Source organism: Microcebus murinus, chromosome 1 (genome assembly GCF_040939455.1).
Source record: "Microcebus murinus isolate Inina chromosome 1, M.murinus_Inina_mat1.0, whole genome shotgun sequence".
NCBI lineage: Eukaryota > Metazoa > Chordata > Mammalia > Primates > Cheirogaleidae > Microcebus > Microcebus murinus.
This window is the reverse complement of record NC_134104.1, coordinates 46,296,909-46,324,655: the sequence shown is the minus strand read 5'-3', so window position 1 is coordinate 46,324,655 and position 27,747 is coordinate 46,296,909. Positions and strand designations below refer to the sequence as shown.

General features: G+C 35.7%; 1 protein-coding gene across 1 annotated transcript in view; it reads left to right on the top strand.

Moving 5' to 3' along the window:
- ABI3BP (ABI family member 3 binding protein) overlaps window positions 1-27,747 on the top strand; it is a 222,646-nt gene that overhangs the window by 41,882 nt on the left and 153,017 nt on the right. Inside the window, exon 2 of the mRNA XM_012779687.2 lies at window positions 17,124-17,303. Coding sequence (XP_012635141.2) covers window positions 17,124-17,303 — 180 coding nt within the window. The remainder of the gene's footprint in view (window positions 1-17,123; window positions 17,304-27,747) is intronic.

Sequence of the window (27,747 nt, the reverse complement as noted above, 5' to 3'; positions counted from 1 at the left end):
TAAGAAAAAAAGGAAAAAACAACCCTGTCACATGGAAAAAAGTGATGAGGCAGATTTCTTTCTTATTTCTACAATTTAAAGTCAGGAAGACTTATTTTCAAATGGGTTCATTCAGTAAGATTTTGCTAACACGTTGTAAATGTCATAACATTCTATTTTAAGCACCTAGTCTTAAGCTTGGGCCACATCCACCATACAAGATGGGGAAATTTTAATAATGTCAGACTGGTAGATGATGATGCCAAACTATTTTGGCTTTCTTATTCTCACCTAGGAAAGTTCAAACACTACATTAATCATATACGATCAGAGATGTCAGTAATAAAATATATACATATCAGATATGTGCATAATCAGAAATGTCAATATTTTATTAATATTAAAAAATATTTTAGGCATGCAAAATGTTTTAATTCTAACTATGAAAAAGAAACTATGACAAATATTATCAAAATAGCAATAAATTTCAAGTCATTATAGCTAGCTATTTATTTCCATAATTGGAAGAACCCAACTGAAGTATGTGGTTCAAGGTCAAAGTTTATATCAAATTTCACCTTAATTTTAAGTATAAATAATAACAAAGTTAAATTCTCCAGAACTCAGTCATTTTATGTTGGAAAAATATTCACATAAGTAGTATAAGCTAAAATATTCTTAAAACTATAATGACTGGAGATTGAGAAGATAGCTCAGCAACTTACCCTGATTATTGCACTTTTTTTACAAAAAACTTATTTCTTGCATTCTGGATAAATTAGAGTTATCATATTTTAAAATAATTATTATAATAAAATAAGCGATCTCATTTTCATTAATGACTAAAGACTGACGTCCCAGGGTTTAAAATAATTAATTTTATCATATAACATATATTTAGTGATAGTTATAAAAAATATAGCTCATTTCTGGATGACCACAATATCAAGTTGTCTTCAAGCAAGACTAATACAATCTTAACAATTAATATAAAATTGCACAGATGGAAATCCATACCATGCTCGTGGATAGGCAGACTCAACATCATTAAAATGTCTATACTACCCAAACTGATCTACAGATTCAATGCAATACCTATTAAAATCCCATCAGCATTCTTCACAGATATAGAAAAAATAATTTTACGCTTCGTATGGAACCAAAGAAGACCCCAAATATCAAAAGCAATTCTAGGCAACAAAAACAAAATGGGAGGCATTAATATGCCAGATATCAAACTATACTACAAAGCTGTAGTAATTAAATCAATCTGGTATTGGCACAAAAATAGGAATATTGACCAGTGGAACAGATGTGAGAATCCTGATATAAAACCATCCTCATATAGCCATCTAATCTTTGACAACGCAGACAAAAACATACTCTGGGGAAAAGAATCCCTTTTCAATAAATTGTGCTGGGAAAACTGGATAGCCACTTGTAGAAGGCTAAAGCAGGACCCACACCTTTCACCTCTCACAAAAATCAACTCACACTGGATAACAGACTTAAACCTAAGGTATGAAACTATTAGAACTCTAGAGGAAAATGTTGGAAACACTCTCCTAGACATTGGCCTAGGCAAAGAGTTTATGAAGAAGTCCCCAAAGGCAATCGCAGCAGCAACAAAAATAAATAAATGGGACATGATCAAACTAAAAACCTTCTGCACAGCCAAAGAAACAGTCATGAAAGTAAACAGACAACCTACAGAATGGGAGAAAAGTTTTGCATCCTACGCATATGATAAGGGACTTATAACTAGAATATACTTAGAACACACGAAAATCAGCAAGAAAAAAAATCAAATAACTCTATCAATAAGTGGGCAAAGGACTTGAACAAAAACTTTTCTAAAGAAGAAAGAACAGTGGCCAAAAAACATATGAAAAAATGTTCAACATCTCTAATCATCAGGGAAATGCAAGTCAAAACCACAATGAGATATCACTTAACTCCAGTGAGAATGGCCTTTATCAAAAAGTTTCCAAATGATAAATGCTGGCGTGGATGCGGAGAGAGAGGAACACTCCTACACTGCTGGTGGGACTGCAAACTAGTTCAACCTCTGTGGAAAGCAATATGGAGATACCTTAAAGCGATACAAGTGAATCTACCATTTGACCCAGCAATCCCATTACTGGGCATCTATCCAAAAGACCAAATGACACTTTACAAAAAAGACACCTGCATTCGAATGTTTATAGCAGCACAATTCATAATTGCAAGGCTGTGGAAACAGCCTAAGTGCCCATCAATCCAAGAATGGATTAATAAAATGTGGTATATGTATACCATGGAGTACTATTCAGCTCTAAGAAACAATGGTGATATAGCACATCTTATATTTTCCTGGTTAGAGCTGGAACCCATACTACTAAGTGAAGTATCCCAAGAATGGAAAAACAGGCACCACATATACTCACCAACAAACTGGTATTAACTGAGCAGCACCTACATATAGGACATATAGGTACTACAGTAATAGGGTATTGGGCAGGTGGGAGGGGGAGGGGGATGGGTATATACATACATAATGAGTGAGATGTGCACCATCTGGGGGATGGTCATGCTGAAGACTCAGACTTGTGGGAGGAGGGGGGAAAGGGTATTTATTGAAACCTTAAAATCTGTACCCCCATAATATGCCAAAATAAATTTAAAAAAGATTAAAAAAAACAATTAATATAATATTGGAAAAGTCTGGCAGTTTCTTAATAAGTTATGCATAAACTTACCACATGACTCAGAAATTTTACACCTAGGTATTTACCTCCCAAAATACAATATATGTCTACACAAAAATTTGTACATGACTTTTTATAACAGCATTATTCATAATAACCCCAAACTGGAAACAATCCAAATATTCATCAGCTGAGGAATAGACAAATAAAATGTAGCATATCCATAAAATGAAATGCTATGTAGCAATAAAAAGGTATGAACTAGTGATATAAGAAGGGTGCATGAATCTTATAAAAATTATGCTGAATGAAAGAAGCCAGATGTAAAAGACTACATGTTATATAAGTCCATTTACATTAAATTTCCAGAAAAGTAGAAAGCAGACCAGTGGTTTGTTACCTGGAGCTAAGGGTGGGAGCAAAGGTTGACTATAAACAGGAACAAGGGAATGTTTTAGAGTAATGGATATGTTCTTAAAATGGATTGTGGTAGATTTAGTAAATTTGAAAAATTTAGTAACTTCTATAAATTTACTGAAAATCGAACTGCATATTTATGATGGGAGAATTTAATGGGATATAAATTATATCTTACTAAAGCTGTTAAAAATTATATGTGACAGACACATGCATTCCTTCTATGTGCCTATGAAAATATTTGTTCTTTGTTTCATATTTGAAGTGTAATTTGGAAGTCCCATGAAAAATAAATATTATGTGGAAATTATTAGGATAGTGTTCCCATTAAAATTTATTTTCTGATTTATTTGGATTTTCTTGCATTTTAGTAGGAATATTTTATCTAGATCAGATGTTAGAGATATTCTTGGCTATTAGATTGAGAATGGATTTGGGATTCTTGAATTCATTTTACAGAGAAAAATGAGCCTTAGATAGAATAGGTGACCTAAGATCTCCTGTTTTTTACACAAGGTATTATTAAAAAGAGATGCTCCACTGTGGGGTTGATAGCAAATGGCCTTTCTTAGAGCTTCCTTAAGTCTCACTGCTCACTCTGCCTAAGTACATGAAGGCACCTGGCCACACACTCTCATGATGGTTTAGCCATTTTCCTTTAGCCCATGTAAAACTTTCTTTTTATTTCAGCATATTATGGGGTACAAATGTTAAGGTTATGTATATTGTTCCATGCTCCCCCCTCAAGTCAGAGCTTCAAGCGTGACCATCCCCCAGACGTTGCATATCTCACTCATTATGTTTGTATATACCCATCCCTTCCTCCCCCCTCCCACCTGCCCAACACCCAATACCCGATAAATGTTATTCCTATATGGTGTTCCTATATTCCTTAGGTGTTGATCCATTAATACCAATTTGCTGGTGAATACATGTGGTGCCTGTTTTTCTATTCTTTTTTTTTTTTTTTTTTTTGTTTTTGTTTTTTTTTTTTTTGAGACAGAGTCTCGCTTTGTTTTCCAGGCTAGAGTGAGTGCCGTGGCGTCAGCCTAGCTCACAGCAACCTCAAACTCCTGGGCTCAAGCGATCCTCCTGCCTCAGCCTCCCGAGTAGCTGGGACTACAGGCATGCACCACCATGCCCGGCTAATTTTTTTATATATATATCAGTTGGCCAATTAATTTCTTTCTATTTATAGTAGAGACGGGGTCTCGCTCTTGCTCAGGCTGGTTTTGAACTCCTGACCTTGAGCAATCCACCCTCCTCGGCCTCCCAAGAGCTAGGATTACAGGCGTGAGCCACAGCGCCCGGCCTTTTTTTTTTTTTTTTTGAGACAGAGTCTCGCTTTGTTGCCTAGGCTAGAGTGAGTGCCATGGCATCAGCCTCACTCACAGCAACCTCAAACTCCTGGGCTCAAGTGATCCTTCTGTCTCAGCCTCCCAAGTAGCTGGGACTACAGACATGAGCCACTATGCCCGGCTAATTTTTTCTATATATATTAGTTGGCCAATTAGTTTCTTTCTATTTATAGTAGAGACAGGGTCTCGCTCTTGCTGGCTGGTTTCAAACTCCCGACCTCTCGAGCAATCCACCCGCCTTGGCCTCCCAGAGAGCTAGGATTACAGGCGTGAGCCACCGCGCCCGGCCTGTTTTTCTATTCTTAAAGTACTTCACTTAGTAGAATGGGTTCCAGCTCTAGCCAGGAAAATACAAGAGATGCTATATCATCATTGTTTCTTAAAGCTGAATAGTACTCCATGGTATACATATACCACATTTTATTAATCCACTCATGTATTCATGGGCACCTGGGTTGTTTCCACACCTTTGCCATTGTGAACTGTGCTGCTATAAACATTCGAGTGCAGGTGTCCCGTTTGTGGAGTGTTATTTGATCTTTTGGGTAGATGCCCAGTAGTGGAATTACTGGATCAAATGGTAGATCTACTTGTATCACTTTAAGGTATCTCCATATTGCTTTGCACAGAGGCTGAACCAGTTTGCAGTCCTACCAGCAGTGTAGGAGTGTTCCTATTTCTCCACATCCATGCCAACATTTATTGTTTGGGGACTTTTTGATAAAGGCCATTCTTACTGGAGATAGGTGATATCTCATTGTGGTTTTGATTTGCATTTCCCTGACGATTAGAGATATTGAGCATTTTTTCATATTTGTTGGCCTTTATTCTGTCTTCTTTGAAAAATTTCTGTTCATGTCCTTTGCCCACTTTTTGATAGGGTTGTTTGATTTTTCCTTGCTGATTTTGCTGAGTTCTAAATAGATTCTAGTTATCAGCTGTTTATCAAATGTGTAGCTTGCAAAAATTCTCTCCCATTCTGTGGGTTGTCTGTTTGCCCTCTTGATAGTTTCTTTGGCTGTGCAGAAGCTCTTTAATTTGGTCAGGTCTCATTTATTTATTTTTGTTGCTGCTGTGATTGCCTTTGGGGTCTTCTTGATAAATTCTTTGCCTAGGCCAAAGTCTAGAAGAGTATTTCCAACGTTTTCCTCTACAACTCTAATAGTTTCACCCCTAATGTTCAAGTCTGTTACCCAGCATGAGTTGATTTTTGTGAGAGGTGAAAGGTGTGGGTCTTGTTTCAGTCTTCTGCATGAGGCTATCCAGTTTTCCCAGCACCATTTATTGAAAAGGGATTCTTTTCCCCAGCGTATGTTTTTGTCTGCTTTATCAAAGATTAGTTGGCTATATGAGGATGGTTTTATATCTGGGTTCTCTGTTCTGTTCCGCTGGTCAATGTCCCTGTTCTTGTGCCAGTCACAAACTGTTTTAATTACTATGGCCTTGTAGTATAGTTTGAAATATTGTAAATTGATACCTCCTATTTTGTTTTTATTGCCTAGGATATTGCCTAAGATATTGCCTAGGAGAGCTTTTGCTATCTTCTCGGGTTCCACACAAAACGTAAAACTATTTTTTCTATATCTGTGAAAAATGATGATGGTATTTTGATAGGGATTGCATTGGCTCTGTAGGTCACTTTGGGTAGTATAGACATTTTAACAATGTTGATTCTGCTGACACATGAGCATGGTATATTCTTCCACCTGTTTACATCCTCTGCTATTTCTTTCTTCACTGTTTCATAGTTCTCCCTGTAGAGGTCTTTCACCTCCTTAGTTAAGTATATTCCTCAGAACTTTATTTTTTTTGTTGCTATTTTGAAGGGAATTGAGTATTTGATTTGATTGTAACTTGTACTGTTGTTGGCGTATATGAGTGCCTCTGATTTCTGTGTATTTATTTTGTATCCTGAGATGTTCCTAAATTCATTTATCAGTTCAAAGAGTCTCTTGGTTGAATCCTTGGGGTTTTCTAGGTATAATATCATGTCATCAGCAAAGATTGAGACTTTGATGTCTTCTGCTCCCATTTGGACGCCCTTAATTCTACTCTCTTGTCTGATTGCTGTAGCAAGGACTTCCAGCACTATGTTGAATAGAAGTGGAGATAGTGGGCAACCTTGTCTTGTTCCAGTTCTAAGTGGGAATGCTTTCAATTTTTCCCCATTCAGTATGATATTGGCTGTGGGTTTGTCATATATGGCTTGTATCATTTTTAGGTAAGCCCCATCTATGCCTATTTTGTTGAGCATTCTTATCATAAAAGGGTACTGAATTTTGTCAAGTGCTTTTTCTGCATCTATTGAGAGGATCATATGGTCTTTGTTTTTGTTTCTGTTTATATGATGAATTACATTTATAGATTTGCATATGTTGAACCATCCCTGCATCCCTGGGATGAAGCCCACTTGGTTGTGATGGATTATTTTCTTGAGAAGCACCTGGATTCAATTGGCTAGGATTTTGTTGAGAATTTTTGCATCTATATTCATAAGAGATATTGGTCTGTAGTTTTCTTATTTGTTGCATCCTTTCCTTGTTTTGGTATCAGGGTTATGTTTGCTTCATGAAATATGTTGGGAAGGTTTCCATCCTTCTTGATGTTGTGGAATAATTTTTGCAGGATAGGCACCAGTTCTTTGTAGGTGTGATAAAATTCGAGTGTGAAACCATCTTGTCCAGAACTTTTCTTTTTAGGAAGGTTTTTTATTGCTGTTCAATTTCAGTTCTTGATATTGGTCTGTTCAGGAATTCTATTTCTTCCTGGTTGAGCCTAGGGAGACTGTGTGTTTATAAGAAATTGTCCATTTCCTCCACATTTTCCAGTTTGTGTACATAGAGGTTTGTGTAGTATTCATAAATTATATCTTGTATCTCCAGGGCATCAGTTTTGATGCTGTGAAATCTCAGAATAATAGCTGCATACCATCAGCACTGGGTATTTATGAACTAAAAAAATTACAAATAATTCATGAAGATTCCAAATGTCTAAGCAATGATGGTGGATGAAACCATTGATTTCAACTTCATTTCATGTTTTTATTTGTGAGACTTTGAAAAGTATTTAAAAAGGAACCAGATGTGGTAGCTTGCAGGTGTAATCCCAGCTACTTGGGATACTGAGGTGGAAGCCAGGAGTTTTAGACCAGCCTGAGCAATTTAGTCTCACAACAAAAACAACAAAAACAGATTTACGTAAGGCAGTTTTTTTTGACTGTTTGACAATGTTTTTTTACAAAATGGCACCATCTTTATTTTTATCAAGAGTATTTTCAATTTCCTCCCTAGAGAAATATTTTCACAGTGGAAATATTTAATCTTGTACGTGCAGGGTATTTTACAGTATTGGGAGAAGTTAAGTATTTTCTTCCTCTTTATCAAAGAAGCACTTTGATTAAATTAAAACTTTCATTCAGTCAATGGAATTTATTGTGTGCCCAAACTGGAGTCATTGGGAGAAGAAAAGAAAAAGGAAAATTATCTTTTGGAAAGTTACCCAGATAGAGTGATATTAATTAGAATGATATATTTTCTGTGTGTTTTTGTTTTTGTTTGTTTGATTTTTTTATACCTGATCATTCTAAGAATTGTAAGGAGAAGCAATTTTTTTTCTTATGAAACATGGTTTAAAGTTTTCTATTTTCACTTTGTGAAAATCATTCTTAGACATAAAAATGTCCATATTACACTTATCAAAAGAAACTTACTCATATCAACTGGAAATAAGTGGGAAAGATATAGACCTTGAATATCAGTGTCCAGAACTTATCTTTTCAGTGAAATGAAATCGTTTTATGGTTTTGTGTGCATTTGCCATTAAGCACTTATTTAAGCACATCATTAAGTGTCTTAACTTGTCAATAGACAAGTTATAATTTTTCTTTCCTGGTAAATAAAACATTATGTAAATAAATATATGGAAAGAAAAAAATATGCATATATAATTTTCCCTTCTTAGAAAAATTTTATTATAATATCAATATGTTAAAAATTAGTACAATCAAGAGAGGTTGATTCTTTGTGAAGACAACTGAAAGATGTAAAAATGTTGGCTTTAATAACTGAATACTATTCAGTGACAACAAAAAATTACACATGCAACAAAATTGATAAATCTTCAAAGTATTATAATGAGTGTAAGAAACTTTACATAAAAGACTACATATTGTGTGATTCTACTTAATTTGAAGTCTAGAATAGGCAAAGCTAATCTGTGGTAGTAAAAATGAGAACAATAGTTGTTTCTGGGAGGATGGGGTGGGAATGAACTGGGAAGGGGAATGAGGAAGCTTTCTGGGCTGATGGTGATATTACAAATCTTGGTAAAGGTTTGGGTTACATAGCTGTATGGCATTTTGGAAAAAAAAGCAATGTATAGTTAAGATTTATGTATTTCATTATATATAAATTTTATCTCAAAAGAAAAATATAAATAAATATTAAACTCTAGTTAATGACACATATACTGAAGGATTTAGGAGTGAAGAGTACTGACATGTAGCTTAACTTTGAAATGTATTAAAAAGTAAGATGGATTGAATGATGGCTTGAGGGATGGTCTTGGCTCAGTTTTTATGTTTATTTTAGAAAACAATTGTTGCATCAATATATTATGTTTTTGGCATTGTTCAGTATAGGTAATGTTACACTTTTTGTGTACACAATCATATTTAAGTTTTATGCATGAAATACATGCTTCTAGATGTCAAAAATAAATAAAATAGAAATCATTGACTTTTGGTAGTGACTGTATGGATGTGCGCTATACAATTCAACTTTTCTGTATGTTTGAAGTTTTTTATAATAAAATGTTGGAAATATAACTCATCTTTGCTTCTAAGTCTCTAAATAGATTAGTTAGGTTTAAAGACACATAACTGATGTTCAGAAGTCACAGTGTTATTCCAAACATAACATTTTACCTTATGTGTCTCCAGAAATTACAATTCTTGAAAACCCTTATTTACAGAATTTGTTCAAAGACCAAAATATATGGAAAAACAGGAAACTTAACAGAGTTGTGGATGAGGTCTTTTTTCTCCATATTGCATTGCATATCTGTAAATGTCTTTCTAATGGCATTGGGCCCATTAATTTTATTTTCAATGCACTGAATGTACAAAGAGTAATGGTTCTCAAAGTTGAGTATGCATCAGAATTTCAACAGTTTATTGAAATATGGATTGTTGCCCCCACCCCTGCATTTCTGATTCAATAGATCTTGGATGGGGTCTGAGAATTTGAACTTCTGGCAGGTTCCCAGGTGATGCTGATTCTCTAATTAGGAGACCACACTTTCAGAGTGCTGGCATGCAGCCTATCCCACCTTCCATCAGAAGCACCTCTTGCCATTATTTCTTTCTTTAAATAGCAGGAGAATGTAAGCTAATCATCTCCATGGATTTTCATCTCTCATAAAAATCAACAAAGAACCAAAAGAACGGAAATGAATTTTGTTATATTCCTTAGCTGATTGTGTTTCTTCTTTTTCTTTTATATGCACTAAAAGTTAATAATTACTAATTTACCAATTTTCCAAACTGGTACAGCAAGAGTATTACAAAATAGACTTTGACATCTCAGTATTTGCCCTTTACTTTCTTATCTGCCTTAGGCATATCTTTACGGAATAAAAACTATTTCCGTGACTAGTTAAAACTAAAGGGACATTTTCTTTATACATATTCTCTTGCTACTCCTTCTGTCAGGTTTAGGGCCACATTGTGCTAATTGTACTAATCATGCTACACTGAAACAATTGACTTATTCATCTGCCTCATTTACTAGAATGGGCAGACAATTTGCACTCAGACATGTCTTATTTGTATTTGTCTCAGTAATGCCTAGAACCTAATAGTTAATGAATGGATAAAATGAAAAGCAGTTAAGTAAAAATACATATTCCCCAAGGCAACTATAAATTTTACTTAGTGTTTTTTTTGTCATTTGAATTTTAACATGTCACTGCTCTGCTTTCTTTATAGCAAATACATCTGTATGGTCATTGATTGCATGTGGCTGCCCTTCCACCCTCCATAAAAACACCCTAGCATGCCTCAAATTTTAAAGAGTAATTTTAGTGAAATTAAATCAAGGGAATGTGTGCAAGTAACATCTGCGTATATCTCAGAATGAAATGTCTTCCTAAGAGTGAGAGACTGTTGACTTAGAAGGTAGTCTACGAAAGTAATTTTCCTACTTGGCTGTTGGCTGGGTTACAAAGTAGGTAATGAAGTTATTGCTCCTTTGGTAAAACTATTAGCCTTGCCAAGTGGTGCTAAAATGTCAACATTGGCAGGTTCAGTCTGTCTCACTCAGTCATCCAAAGTCACCAGACGGTGAAGTATTGGCCTGAGGAATCAGGGCACTGGGAATTCTGACCAAGGTGGAAACTCTGGTTGTTTTAGCTGAAATGGAAGTCACTTATACAAACAGCTGGGCAAACAGATATAAAGTGCCCCATTAAGAAGAAAAGATTTCCCCTCTCAGACTTTTGGTCAAATGACATTTCTTTCTAAATTCAATAGCAAACATCTTCTGAGTATTTGATGGCTATAATGTCCTAATAAAAAGCTAACAAGTTGACTCCTAGAGGTTACAGATCTATGGGAATTGTTTGGGTGTGGCTTTGTAAGGGGAGCTCTTCAGGTGAGCTGGGACTTTCTGTTTCCTGAATTTTGAAAGCACATGTTGCACATGGGAACATGTCTCCCAGCTGGCAGGCTCACAGCAAAGCAACTTGGAGAGGGAACATGCTATTCTGCTTGTCCTGGAGAAGATAATACGGAATGCAACAATTTGAACTCATTGCTGACATACGATCATGTATGAGTAAAGTCAAGTTCTGACTTTTTTTAAAGGCCCCTATTCCCTGGCACTGAGGCAGCTGTCCATGTGGCTTATGGGACTTTTACACAATTTTTCTTGTATAATTCTTTAAATGTATTTTTTCTTTAGATTTATAAAAATCTTGCTTTATTTAATCATTTTAACCAGGATTTTTTTATTGTGTTTTCAGATTTGTGTTTATGAGACACAAATAAAGATGTTTTCTATCTACCTCTAAAGCTGTGCGCTATTAAGTCACCATTTCCTGAATGCCCCGAATCTCTTTTCCTCAATTTTCTTATTTATTCATCATCTAGCGTTTTATACATACATGGTGAAGTAATTTCATTTTTAGATTAGGGATCACAATGTCCAAAGCGGTTTTAGTTGAGTTCCTATCCAGCTTACACAGGGCATTCTACTACCAATTTGTTAAATGGTGAATAATACTGTTAGGCACTATATAAAACTACTTCCATCAGTGCTGTGAAGTGGAGTCTAATGTGGATGTGGAGATGAAGAAAGTCACAGTCCGTTCTGCAGTGGCATGATGGCATGCCAGACAAAAGATTCAACCACCGTGTCACATACATAGGTAATCTGTTCTGTTTATTGCTGAGTCATATCTCATTGTATGGATGAACCATAACTTGTTTATCCATTCAACTGTTGGTGGATATTTGGGTTTCCAGTTTGGTGCAGCTTTGAATATTTGCATACAAGGTTTTGCACAGACTTGTGTTTTCTTTTCTCTTGGATAAATACCTAGAAATAAAATTGATAAGTTATTTGCTAACTGTCAACAGTTTTCCCAAGTGGTTATACCACTTAACATTCACACTTGAAATGTATGGAGAGTTCCACTTGTTCTTGACAGTCTTTAAAATTTTAGCCATTCTTATGCATGTGATATCTCACTGTGGTTTTAATTTGCATTTCCCTGATGACTAATGATGTTGACCAGGAGTTGGAAAACAATGACCTACAGGCCAAATCCAGCCCACTACCTATTTTTATATATATAGTTTTATTGGGACACAGCCAAGTCCATTTGGTTGCATGACATCTACAGCTGCTTTTGTGCTACAATGGCAGAGTTGAATAGTTGTGGTAGAGAGCATCTGTCCTACCAAGCCTAAAATATTTACAATCTGACCCTTTACAGAAAACATCTGACAACCCCCACCCCTGATGTTGAGCATCTTTTCATGTGCTTCTTGGCTATCATATATCTCCTTTACTGAGGAATCTATTTGAAACTTTTGCCATTTTTTCTTAAGTATTCCTTCTTATTATTGAATAGAAAGAATTATTTTATAAATTCTAAATACAAGTCCTTTAATAGGTATAGGTGTTGCAAATATTTTATCCCAATGTATATCTTGCCTTTTCTTTTTCTCATTAGTTCTTTTAAAATTCAAAACTTTACAAATTTGATCCAGTCCCATTTATTAATTTTTCAAATCTATGTTTCATATACCATATCTCAATGGATAGGATTTATTTCATTATGTTGATATCTTAGAAAATCTGATTTTGTATAGCAAAATAGGTGGCTGAGCAAGTATAGAGTTCAGCATTGTAAGTGGAAAGTGTGCAACAAAAAGAGAAACATGTTATAGGTAAGAAGAGAGTTATGCTTTTAATCCTGAAACAATGTCATTATTTTATTGACATCAGTATCATAACTATTCTTTTACTTAGTATCTTATAGAAATTAATAATGTACCTGATATGGTTTAAGCCCTAAGTTGCTATTTAGAATATTTCTAATTTCCTCACTAGTGTTTTTAAAAATTGAAACCATATAGGCTAATTATTGTTGCTACACTAATATGTAGTCTTTATTTTTAGAAGAGAGCTTTAATATTTTGCAATTTCTCCAATGAAGTACTTTTATCATCTTGACCAACTTGATATGAACAATTTAGACTACATTCTGAAATATTTTGGAAAGTATAAGATAACCTTATGAGAGATTAGAAATGAAAGAATTCCTCCTACCAAATGGATTCCACGGAGGTGTCCATGATAGCTTATCTGGTCTAAGTTCCATGTGTTCAGACTATGTTTCTTTGCAGAGTTTGAATAAAAATGACCACAGCTACTCAGAATATTGGGGTCAAAATTAACTAGTTTTTCTGGTTGATCTAGAGAGTTCTTCAAACTTACAGTGCTTTAACTTTTGTCTGATTTTCTAGTCTTACCACCTTGCCACTATTTTTTAATGCTGAAGGGAAAGTATTTACTTTTAAAAAGTAAAAAGTAAATTGGTTCTAATTTTGTTTTGAAAGATTTTTTTTTTTTTTTAGAATTTCACAACATCCTTTGTAATATTAAGATATGCCTTAAGGTGTTGCAATGAGAAGATTAGAAACTACTGTCATAGATCCAATATTCTATTTTGCCAACATGCAATATTTTTTTCTAAGGCCTTCTGGTGTGTTTTCCCTAAAACATTCACATTTATTTTTTATTTTCTTTCACTCCTGTTGACATACGCTTTGTTTCTCATATAAGATGCAATAAAGTATTCTTCCAGTATCCTTCTTTCTCTATACTCCTGGGGTTTTCTGGGTGACTTATCTACTATTTTGTTTATAGATGTCATACTAGGTAAGCTTGTATCATGTTGTGTAATATTATTTTTTATTATCTCTACCTTAAGTCACTCACCAGAGATCTTCATACTAACTGCTGAAAGATAGCTGTCATTACATGACTAGTGTTCCAAACCATTGTAAGACGTACTCACTGAAAATAAATTTATTAATCAAAGATTAAAAGTTAATGTAGAATGCATATAGATATATCCCCAACATATTGGAGAAATAAGAGTATAAACTTTTTGCCGATGACTGAAAGGATCAATGGGGTAGTAACTGGATGAGTAAAAGGATGTAGAGAAGGCAAAATACAGATGGAGGGAATCCACACCAGGTGGACAACCTGAGCAAAGGTGATGGGCCAGGGCCTCACAGGTATTGCAGAATTTGAGATAATACTGGCCAAAACCAAATGAGATATGTTGAAAAGTATTAAGAGAAGAAGTGATGCATGGTAAAATAATAAAGAGGTTTGTGTTGCTAGCTGTATATAAAGAACTGGGATGATGGTCTTAAATTTTAAGTGTTTGATGCTATATTAAGGTGAGATTTGTCCATGTGTATTTTTTTTCCAGAACATTTTAAGTTAGCTCTAGAGAGTACTATGAATTGGAATTTTGGGGAAAGTAGGACAGCTAAATGCTAATACATTGGAAAAGTTATATGATGTTGATGTATTTGTTGACATAAATTGTTTGCCAAAAAAGAGAAAGACTGAAGTCATGAAAAATCTTATGCACAAGAGGTGTGATCACTTCCACTTCAGTTGGTCAATAGCTCTTTTCATAGCCTTCCTTTTTCTCATAAAAGCTGTCCTTTCCATTTTCCCAGGGGAGGAATAATGTGGTACGTCAGACCAGAGTCCATGAGTGAAGGTCTAAAGTGATGTGACTCTTGGCTCTTGGTCAAATATGAGTGCAGCCTGAACACATCAAGATTCCTTAAACTCTTCTTCCAAACTAGTGTTGGAAACAAGCTGGCTGTGGTTTGATTCATTGTGAGACCTGATAACTTCCTAAGGTAGCAGAGTATGTGCTTCGCTTACATTCGTTCAATTCTATTGAGAAGGATGGAGTAAATCTAAGCACATTATTTAAAAGGGAAAACAGTGGCTTGGCAAAAAATCTGTGTTTTATATGAAGTATAAATCACCTTATCAAGATCTGGCGAAGTTAGCACAAAGCATCAGTGGTTGGCATCAACTTGAGCATTCTGGCCTGTGGCTTAGTCACTCCTTACTCTGTTGGGTAATGACAAAGCTCTCAATGAAAAGAGAGCAAGAATGTCAAGAACCAGTTTTGACCCTACATTTCACATACAGATGACTTAATGTACAGGATACCTCAATTTCTTCATTTGGAAGAATTGTTTTAGATGAGCCATAAGATCCTTTTCTCAGACTTTATATTATAAAAGCCACCCAATATCTCTGAGTTTCAATTTTTCCACAGGTATAAGTATGGAAATATGAGATTCAAGAAGTTTATAAAAATTTCATCAAGTTCTTGAAAAATACAAAGTACTATGCACATACATGAAAACTATAGTCCTAGCTGCTGAGGTATGAATAATTACCACAACCTAGTATCCAAGAAACGTTGTTTTCTTTTTCCAGAGGCCTAATTGAATATTTTTTGTGTAGCTATGTTGAGACTGTCGAGGCTGAATTTGGCTGGAGTATAATAAATTCAGTGTGATGGTCTTGGGAAAGCCCTGCTGTACAGATGTGATGACTGGTATTTATACAGTATAAGTTTTTGATTAACAAGAAATAGAATGTGAATTATTACATTGGTAAATGAAGGCTTGTCAATAGGCAAAATACCTTAAATATATCAAATCTTTGGGAATAAGGAAAATAATTCAGGTTCACAATCTCTTATCTGAACTCCTTGAGTCCTGACACATTTTGGAATTCAAAAATTTGGTGGAGGGTGGGTTAGAAAAGGCTAGGATGTTTAGACCACATATTACACAACTTCTTCAGTGGGATTCTGCACCATTGAATTCAATCAGCACCATTGAATTGAACACTTTTCTTCAATGAAACGTGAATAATCACACTAGTGGGATTAAAGAAGGACTAAGTGGCCCCATAATGGTTCTGATTATGGTTTGTTACCAAATGAGTTTGAAATGAATATATATATATATAAAATATATATATATAAAATATATATATATATAACATTTTTCAGATTTTTGAATCATGGCTAAAGGATTTTGAATTATTTGTATTAGTAAGCCCTTGTTGAAAATTACTACATGTCAGCTTTAAGGCTGTGCTATTTTCACTAACCAAATTTTTGAACAACCCAGCAAGAAGGCAGATGTTGTTCACCATTTGTAAACCAAGAAGGTAAGTCTCAAGCATGTTCAGGAAGTTGCCAGGGGCCAAAATGACAAATGAGTCACAGCATTGGGGTTTGAAACAAGTTCCTTCTGGCTCCAAAGACAAGAGAAAATGTATTTCCTCACTACTTGGTCAAGACCTTTGGTTAGCATGGTTATTTGTCCTGTTCCCTTAGTAGTTAAAAAGTCTTTTGAACTTGAGTAGGGGCTCTCTTTTCAGCCTTCAGTCTCTCTGGGCCAGTTCACCCAGTCATTACTTACAAGCAAATGGCACCTGGATGGATCTGCACTCCAGTTCTGAGTATGACACTTAGATCATTCGACTCGCTGTTGGGCGTCTCCATGGAGTTGTCTCACTGACCCAGCAGATCCAAATGGAACTAATCATCTTTCTCCTCAACCCGTCTCTGCCTTCCAGCACTCCCTGTTCTACCATCTCAGTTACCCCTAAGCCAGAAACTTTCTCTTCCCTCCCTTCTGACACTATCAAATAGAAGCATAGAAGAGGCTCGGGGGTTCAAGCTGTAGTAATTCCATTTTGCCAATAAGAAAATCCAGGTCCTTTCACTATACCCACAGTGTATAAAGTGAAGGTTCTGACCAACTATGCATAGCCAAAATGGCCCCAATCCCACCTACCTGCTTGATAATAAACTACCAAGTATTGAACCCCTATGATTTTACTTTTTATTCCAGGCTTCTTTGTGCATTTTCTTTGCTGTCCAAGAAAATGACTTTTGGGCATTTGGATGTGAGTGCTGTGATACTGAGTGACAAAGTTGATAACATTTGTTCCAAGAATGATGCCTCTAGCAACTAATCCTTGTTGGGAATTTGCATGGGATACTAAAGAGGAGAAGTAACAATCACCTATTTTTGTGTTCCCATCACTAGGAAAAAGGCCAAGCCTAAAAGTCCACGTCAATACCACAAGTGACTCCATCCTCTTGAAGTTCCTGCGTCCAAGCCCAAACGTAAAGCTTGAAGGTTTTCTTCTGGGATATGGCAGCAACACATCACCAAACCAGTACTTCCCTCTTCCTGCAGATGGGAAATACACGGAGGCTGTAGTTGGTAAGGTGTTTGGGTATCAGGCACAGAAAGAAGGGAGGTGAGAGGTAATGGGTGTAACATGACATACAAATCTTGATGGCAACAACCATTTCTTTTACATTGTTAACTGAATGCTAGAATTACAAATCCTCTTCATAATTGTTGCGACCCATAACACAATTATTTTCATTAAAAAATTTTATTGCATGCAGAAATAGTCATCTTTGCTGTCATTATAGTTACAATCCCTGACCACATAACTTAAAAATGCATAAGGAAAAAATCAACTGAAATGCATGGACTTAAACCTCTGTAACATAGTGTGTTTACCTGGACTAATGTTCCTTCCTGCTGTGTCTTTACATCCTTCTGGTAGAAGGATGGGGGTCTTTTCATGAGAAGCTATCTTTAAAAAGAAAAGAATGTAAATTACATTTTTTAAAATTTAGAGTATTTCAGACAAAAAGATTGACGTTTTTCTATGTATTATAAAATTTTATATTTCTTTGGAAATGTTTTTATCATATTAAAATGTAATTTGAGGATATAAGTCACCTTCAAGTCTTCTCCAGAAAAAAAATTATTTGCAAATAAAACTCTTTTAGAGAAGAATACTTTAAAAGGGGAGAGATCATCTACTTTGAGTGCTTTCAAAGGCTTTCTGAATAGTCTAAGGTGAGATTTATGTTTTGTTTCACTGGTGGGATTATTGCTAAGAGCCTTTCTATGAACTTTCAGAAGTTTAATCCTGTAAATTCAACCCACTTTATGTCAGTTATGGTGTTTGTGCATACATGCAGGGAATGTTGAAGATGAATCTATTTTGTCCTGCAGCTTTTTGTTTCTCAGAGAAGTCTCTGTTGGACTTTAAAACCAGGCAAGAGAGTAATATTGTTAATTATATATCTTGACTGGATTTTACATAAGACAATCACTTTAAAGCAAATCTCCTTGTTACCAAAAAACAGAGAAGTAGGCACTTTCAACAAATGTAATTAACATTAACCTTGACCACATAAATCATAAAGAATTTGAAATTTGCTCCATTATATTTACTCATTATTATAAAAAGCGACAGGATGCTGTATGCTTACCTCCACACAAAGAGAAACATATCTACTGTCCCTTTTTTCACTGAGCCTTGGAAGTAATATTTTATTTATGATACATTTTTTGGTTATATAAATTGAGAATTTGGTCAGTTGTGAATTTTTTTCCATATAAAGTGAAAGGCATTCAATCTTAAAGTGATAGAAGTCAAATTACTAATGATAAATATGTATAGAAAGCTAAAGAAAATCTCTAGCACAAATATTGTAACCTTGCACTCTTTTAATGGTGAAGGTTAATTAAATGGATTAGGAACACTTTTATTTTCCTATTATTGTGTTCATCCTTTAATATTTTTTATTGTAGAAAATTTCAAATGTACAAGGAGAAAGAATATTATAATGAACTCTCATGTCTCATCATACAATTTATATATATGTCACTGTTTTGCTAATCTTAATCTATGTATTCTTTCATACATACTGTATTTTTTGCTTGAGTATTTTAAAGCATAACCAGATTTCACACCTTTTACCTGAAAATGTTTTAGTATGCATCTCTAACAGATAAATGTCTTTTTAAGAACACCATGCCTTTATCACATTACAACAATTCCATAGTATCATTTGATACCTAATCCATATTTACATTTTTTTAGAGTTGGTTTGTTTGAATCAGAATCAAAACAAGGTCTATATGTTACATTCGAGTATGTCTCCCAAGTCTCTTTTATACTGTGACAATCCTTTCTTTTGCCCCTTGTAAATGCCATTGATGTCTAAAGAAACTGGATCATTATTCTGTCTTTAACTAGTTGCTTCCATTCTGTATCTTTTGAGCTGAGTCCTCTATCCCCTGAATTTCCTATGAAAAGATAATGAGATTTAGAAGCAGTGCTATATTTGGATTCAGCTTTTGGGAGGTATGTAATACTTTATAGGTAGTACTATGTATTTCCTAATGACCCACATAAAGAGGTACATAATGGAATGGCTATCTGTCCCACTTAGTGATCTAAGACTGCTTGGTGTGCTTGTATGGTTTCAGCCCAATCCCTCTGTTATAAAATTTCCCATCAAATTTTTTCCAAATGTTTTTAGCATCTGTTGATGATCATTTCAAGATCCATTATTTTATTTAGGGGTTATAAAATGGAAGTTCTCTAATTCTATCATTTCTTCTGCTTTTTAGCCAATGATAAAGAAGAATTTTCTCTCATCTGCTTTTTAATTTCCTGTATATAAAGTACATTTATGAAAGGCAGGATATAAGGATATAAGTTGATAACCTGATAACCTCCAATAATGACCAATGATATAGTTTTAGGATTAATAAAAATGCATTGTTTTTATTTGATGGGTTTTTATCAATGTGACACTCATCTGTCCCTTATGACTCTTCTTGTCTAGCTTGAATATGGTTCTTTGCCTTTGTTATTAAATAAGTATTATATTGTAAACTCAAAGTCAAGGTTTATGTTTAAATCTTTGGCTATTCATATCAGAATAATTTACAGTGAGATAGGCAATAAATATTTGTGGCATGGAATTGAAGAGATGCAAGTCTATATAGAATATTTAGGCTGGAGGAGGCCATGAAAGATTGATTAATCTAAGCTCTGTTGTCAGGCAAATAAATATCTAAGCCATTTGGGATACATAAAATAGATAGGTCACTATGCATCTTAACCCTAGGGATGAGGATTCCAGAACTCCTAGAAGAGTATTTCCAATTAGCATTTAAAAACCTCTTACCTCATCATTGAGATCAATATGTTCTTTTTATTAATCCCATTTTTCTTCTGGTATTCTAGTGGAAGTGAAAAAACATTCTTCTTACATATTTCCTTTCCCATATTTCTTTAAGCCAAGGAATCTGTGTGCTGCTTTTATTACTTCAAAAATAGACTTGTGTTCCAAGTTAAATGTTATTTTTCAGTTGCTTAAATTGATTATTTATAGTCTTCAGTGATTGCATTTGCATTAATTGGTCCTAATTGATTAAGCAGCTGTATATAAGTTTCCTGCTGCTGCTGTAACAAATTACCTTAAACTTGGTGGCTTAAAATATTACAAATTTATTATCTTGCAGTTGCAGGTCAGAAATCCAATCTGGGTCTCACTGAGCTAAAATCAAGGTGTGGGCAGGGCTGCATTCCTTTTTGGAGGCTCTGAGAAGAGAATCTGTTTTTTCACGCTTTCCACTTTAGAGGCTACTGCTTTCTTTTCCTACCTCAAAGTCAACAACCCTGGCCTTCTCGTCTGCCTCCCTCATCTACTTTTAAGGACCCTTGTGATTATATTCAGCCCACCTGGATGATCCAGGTTACTTTCCCTGTCTTAGGATCAACTAATTAGCAGCCTTAATTCCAACTGCAACCTTATTTCTCCTTTGTCATGCAATCTCACATCTTCACAGGTTCTCCCCAGAATGTAGGATGTGGGCAATCTTTGGGGGCATTATCTTGCCTGCCAGAAAATGTGTGTGTGAAATTTGTGGCTCTATTCCCTTTCTGCCACCAGCTTACTGTGTGATCATTCTCAGTTCTATTCCTCTGTATAAGGTGTATTTTCCCACAGATATGCTGTGGGTGAGTTAGTGAGTTCATGATCATAAAGTGATGAATTAAATCCCTTGAGTGCAAGGTGCTGTAACAAGAGCAAAGAATTTTTATTTCCTTATGGAAAAAAGAGCATCATTTACAGTTCCTCCTTTTTCTTTTATAATAGGATAATGACATTTTTTTTCTGTTGAACTGAGTCATATCCAAACACCGTAAATTACTTTCATTTTCAAAACAAATATTAAGTGCTACTTTGACACATTTTAGTTGTTTAATGATGTGTTTACCATTATTTCTCATTTTATCATTGAAATGAGAAGCTGTTGATCATTCAGAAATATTCAGGCTAACATTTAGTGATCTGTGGACTAATACTTCCACTGAATAATCATTTATAAGCATTTCTGTGTTTATTTTAATATCTACTAAGTATTGACAGAGGTCTTTCCAAGCCACTTACTAGTCTTCCATCCAAAAGGAAATAACATGGTATCCTCCTTTTGCCATTTTATAAATTAATAGTCATATAAAATTTCTGTAAAAATTGATCCAAGATTGTAGTAGATTAATTATAGCAGTAGAAACATCGTATTATTTTCCCAGGTGGCTATTAATAATATTAATGGCCACCAGAGCCCTGCAATGATGTGATAAAATGTGATTCACATTTAATAGAGTCATAGATTCTCTAGGTTTCTATATCCTTTTTTTTTTTTTACTCACATCATAAATATTCTCACTTCTGGTTTACATTACATTACTTAAGCTTTTGCTTCTTACTGCTATGTTCAACTGCTGATAATTTTGCAAGTTCCTAATAAAGTAAAAAATGAGAACTTTCTCAACACTGAACTTTAAAGATTCATACTTTATGATGTTCTGTTGACATTTGAAAACACTTTAATCAATGTCACCTGGGAAGGAAGAGTTATAGTCCATCGATTATGTAATGCAACTTGAAGGGTTATTTTAGTATACTTACTGCAGAAAAGGTTTAAATAAAAAATATATATATATAAACATATATATATCATGTATATTCACCACTACCACAAATTCTGACTGCAAATTTTGCCCTCCAACCAGGTGTTAGGACTCCAGAGGGATTGCTGAGGGTGAATGTTGTAATTATCACATTCTCACAGCTGCTGATCCTTACACTCCTTTCCCTAACACAGCATATTTCTCACACTCAGCCGGGGCTTCTTGGTTGCCATCTTGCCTGTAACTCCTCAGAGTAAGGCCGGTAGTGGTGAGGTGGAGGCCACAGTGCTTGTGTCCCGGAGATACTCTGACCCGGAAAAAGCCCTGGACCAGAACGCTAACATCTGTCTTCTAGGAAAGATAGGCCTGAGAGTCAGCATAACGTGGGGAAAGAATATCTATGTATTAATACTTTTCAGTCAGATAGACCTGAGTTCAAATTCTACGCAGCTTACTGTGGAGTAGTTTTAGGTAAGTCATTTAACTCCTCTGAGTTTTATTTTTCTCATATATAAAATAGAGAATAATCTTTAGAAGCACTGTGAAGACTGTAGATAAATCAGATAAAGCAGCTCATATAGACCAAGTAGGCGTGTTTTATAAATTTTGTCAGTTGCTGTTATACATATAACAAGCGGAATGGTCTTAGATGATGGACTTAACCTTTCTGAGATTTGTCTCCATTGCTAATAATGATTGGACTAAATCATAAAGTTTTGGTCAGCTCTAAGTTTAGTGCCTCAGTTAAAAAACCTTGGTCTAAGTGGTAGTTCTGTGGTTTTGTTCTGTTTTGTATTTAAGAGTGGGGAGGTGGTGTCAGTAAAATTATAAGGGTAGATTGTTTTGGCAGAGCTGTCAGTTATTGAAAAAAAAAAAAAAAAGCCACACTCATTCCTCTGTCATACCCAAGTATGTTTTTCTGACAGGGACAACTATCAAAACAAGATTGAGAAACAAAAGCAGCAAAATCTAAGATTATGCCCCAGCACCGCAGGTGCACAATCTCCCGTGGTCATTATCATTCCTTAATTGTCAAGGGGAGATTCCTGCGTCAAAGCTGCTTTTTTGGTGGCCTTAGCGAATGGAGTTGTCAGGTGCCCCTTAGAGTTCCATAGGTGTGGCCTCCAAAGGAGAATATGGTGACTCCCCAAAAATACATATGTGAAAGGGTTTGTCATCTCTAGATTTCATTTTTCCAATCTCTCTTACTCATATAAAGCAATTTTGAGTAAGAAAATAGCAAGAATTTTGACCTGCCCTACTAAACATAGATCAAAATAAGAGCATGGCACTGTTTTGTTTAGTTAACTGATGACAATTTTATCTCAGCAAGTTCAGGCAAGAATTTAATCATCTGAAGTTTCTCATTTTTTATACCACAGGGGAAATTTAATTTCATAATGAGTGACATGTGCACCATCTGAGGGATGGTCATGCTGGAAACTCAGACTTGTAGGGGGAGGGGGGGAAAGGGTATTTATTGAAACCTTAAAATCTGTACCCCCATAATATGCCGAAATAAAAAAAAATAGAAAAAAATTTTTTAACAAAGTTTATTTACAACTATTGACCCAGCAATGAATAAATATAAATTATATCCTTACAAATTTTAATGCAATTCATATTCTTATAGACTATTAATACCCCTTACAAGTTTTACTCTGATTTTTATATTTGTGTACAAAGCAGGAGGAAATACACAATTTTCTCTTTTTTATTATGGCAACCCATAGAATTTCAGCTTTTTCTTTTTCATCAAAATGTTTAAGCATGCTTTATTCATCTTTATGGAAGTGGGATGAAATATAAAATAATGGAGATTGCTACTATTTATTTACTGAAGGATAAATTTTACAAGAGAGGTGGTTGTGGATTCACTGGAGAAAAATAACTGGAAGTAGAGGTTGAAAATAACTGACGGAAATTTTCAGTTCCCAAATAGGAAACTCCCAGGAGTGAAAGACTGTAGGCGCCTTAGATTTCTTTTTACCTTCAATGTTATTGTGAATTTAGAAACATGATGAATAAATGACTGAAGAGGAGAGAGGAAGGGCAGAAACCCAGAAAATCTGAAACACCTGTGGGTAGCATATAACATGGATTTTTCTCTCACTTGAAACTATTTTCAAATGTCTAATTCTTAGTTATTTCTCTGGAAATAGATTTACCCCTTGGGAAGTATTTGTATTTAAATCTTTAGATGAGTCCAAACTTATCACTAAAAAAATTAGGAATCCTAGAATCATTTGATTTTCCTCCAAGGTATAAAACTTAGCAGAACTTAAGCTTTCAAAAGATATTTTTTTAATTGGCCTAGTAGATATCAATTTCTTAATAAATGTATGCCATCTCTTAAACAATTCACCATGAGTTTGTATAAGAAAGGTCTTCTTTGATAAGAGATGACCATTTCATCATGTTTTGGTAAAGAGAACATCTTTTCAAAGTCCTATTTTTTCTTACTGGATTCAGCTACAATGTTTTCATGTTCTGCCTGACCTCACCAACCGATAAACTGTCTCCAAGTCTATCTTTTCTTGGAAATACAATTAAAAATTCACAACATTTCAATATAAAGCGTGATGATTTTTTTCAAATGTATTACACAATGTACTGAGACTAAAATCTAACTTTTTATGAGCCTTTCTCTATGATATCTTAAAGGGTACCCCAAAATGACTAATGGCCCTTTCTGTCACGGGCCAAAAAGATGTACCGTTCCAGCTTCATCTCAAGAGTGTTGAGACTCAGTCTTGAGATTGTTTCTCAGACTATTGAGAAAGAGTCAAATGGAAAGACAGCTGCCAATAGGAGGATAAATTAGAGAGTTATCTGGAACAGATATGCACAATAATATTTCGACTTCAGAATTTGTGTTTAGGGATACATTTCAAAATCAAGGAATATAGTCACATCAACTTTCCTAATTATCCATATACTATTTCCCTTTAAACGTTTATTTTCCTTGAGCACTCAGTGCTCTCTGGCACACATGGATAATACCAAGTACTATGCTGTGAAGACCAACATTTGGTTTTCTGTTTTGTTCCCTGATTGTTTGGGAGGGTGTGTATTTCATCTGCGTTGTCTCACCAGCCAAATGGTGAGCTGCTCAGGGCCAGGGCTGAGTCTCACCTTCCCTCGTGGACTCCACGGTCAGGACTCCACAGCCAGGGTCAGTGTACCCATAGCTGTACAGGGTACACAATATATGCACAGCATCCATACCACAGCTATAGACAGAGCTGTAGCTGACTACCCAGAGTTGGCCGAGGAAGTCTCTCTGTCAAAATAAAAAGTCTCTACTTGCCTATAATGGAAATATCTGGGAGGAAAAACTTACTCAACTGGGCTAAGGGGTTGATTCTATTAGTAAAGCAACTGTATAGCCTGGTTTATCTGACAGGGTCATGGTTTACATCTGTTATTCTGGCATAATTATTAATTGTGCTCCCCCTTCTTTCACTAGTATCCCAGTTCAGCTGAAAAACCTATAGGCTTAATCTACACTTGGGGAAAGCCTAGAATTCCTAGCATGGTCCCCAGCACTTCATAATTTAATCCCAAGGTGGTAACCCAGCCTTTTCTCCACTTTTCTCCGCATCAAGAAAAGAGGGACAAAATCAAGGGGAGGTTGCCACGGGTTTGCCTTTGCCGTGTGTGTCCATTCTCCAGACTGGTCAACAAATGCTGGAGTGGAAGTTCTCATCCACCTATTAGCTGATGAGTTAAAGTTTTTGAGCACCTACAAAAATGTGTCGGGCCAAGGGCTTTACAGAAATGGATCATTAAATCCTTTTAGCAACTTTGTGAAGCAGGTACTATCATCATCCTCTTCATCCCAATGGAGATAGTAAATCCCCAAATAGATTAGGAAATCCACAAGCAGCACTGGCCCCAGGGCCTGTGTATCTGACCACAGTGCCAAAGTGCCTTTCCCCATGGCATACAGGGAAAAAAACATCCCGTGAAACTTACTCCTGATGCCTTATCCCTTCATGGCCAAGCTGACTAGAACATTCAAAAAGAAAGAAAAAATTCTTGCTGATTTGAAGGCTTTGACTTTGGATACCATGTGAGAGCTAACGTGACCTAGCTTTATTACTTGCAAGAAAAATAGCCAAATGAAGTCCTGATTTTTCAATAGCACTTCCTGTAGAGATAACATTAACAAAGCGATGAATTCTCTGGAAAATGTGTGCGCGCGTGCACAGGCTCCATGTCAAAAGCAAGCCCTTGCCAACCTAAACCATCTAACAGACAACACCCTACACCAAACCTCTCTGTGGGGTGCACACATAAAACAGGCAAGGAAAAAGCTACAGGCAATAAAGCCAACAATTTTAATGTCTAACAGGTCTGCTAAACTAGGAAAGGCTGTGCGCTGGCTGTTGGGACAAGTGGGTACGAGAAATAGTCTATTAAATATCTGCTAGCCTTGCCAGGGAGAGAATTTGTCAGAGCATGAGAGGGAATCAGGGTTAGTTTGGGACAGTGGCGGGAGGAGATGCTCCCGATTCTGTGCCAGGACCACAGGAAGTCAGATGACCTAGAACCTCAAGAGTTGTGGTCAGTGTGCAGGGACTGGGAGTGGAAGGGTCAGGTAAGGGCCGGCTTCTTGACCAGTGCACTCAGAGGACCCTGCATTTGAAGGTTAATGCTCTGCTGTTGCCGTTAAGAATTCTTAATTTTATCTTGCTTTTATTATTTTTGAATTTCAAAATATTAAGGGGGTACAAATGTTTTTGTTACATGGATAGCTTTTGTAATGCTTGAGGGCTTGGAGCCTGGGCTCTTGTGCCTTGGTCTCCCAGCCCCTTGTCTAGTTTGGGTCTCAACTGTCCTGCTTAGCAGCCGACTCGTCCCAGGCCCACAGTGCACACTCTCCAACAGTCTGAGGGACAGTGAACTGGCCCCTGTTTAAAACGTTTGAGGACCCCTGCTCTACAGTGTGGAGATTGGGGGTTGGGGGGCTTCTCACAGCTGCCATTAATTCCAAATAATTGAGAGCAGCTTCTCTTGTAACATACATACCAGCGTAAGCTGTAAGCTCCCTTTAGAACAGGTCTGTGAACATTCTGGAATCCCAGCAGTGGCTGCTGTTCTTAGTCATTTTCGCATTAGTGGTTCACTCTGTGGTGTCTGGCCACACTTCCGTGGGTGGTTTAACCTTCAATATTGGCCAAGCCTGCCCCGGGCCCAGGTCTGTGGTCTGTATTTTAAAGGATAGGAGAAGCCAGGATTCTCTCTGAGCTGTGGGGCATCATAGAGTGTTCCATCAAACTGGGTGTGGGTTCATTATTCAACAGATCTTGTAATGTTTAATGGAAATAATTACTGAATAGTGTAGGATTTGCTTTAAAAATTGCTTTCTAATTATTTTTCAGGCAAAGAAGAAAAACATCTATTGTTTCACACAAAACCATATGCTTTCTATAAGGAAAAAAACCCCAGTTTTACAAATAGGCTAATCAAAGACTAATTCTCTGATTAAAGTTTACGAGCTTTTCAAAAAAGTTGGTTTGCTTTTGCTGACAGTGCTATTTTCCAGCCTCCTATTCACTTTTTCATTTCTTCCTGTAAAGTCTCAGGTCTCATCCATCTTTATTCTAACCCCAGGCATTAAAAAGATAGAATAGTAGATTAATTCATTATTTCAGAACATGTTTATTGAACACTTACTGTGTTCCCATTTTAAAGGTACATAAATGAACAAAGCATGAACTGAGAGTCTGGCCCAGGTCCATAGTGATCTTTAGCCTACCATGTCTTTCTTCAGGGTCTTAGAAATACTTTAAAAGGTGGAGGACTTATTAGTTTGTGATGATTCATAATTCTATAGACATTCTTTATGTACAACTAAGTACA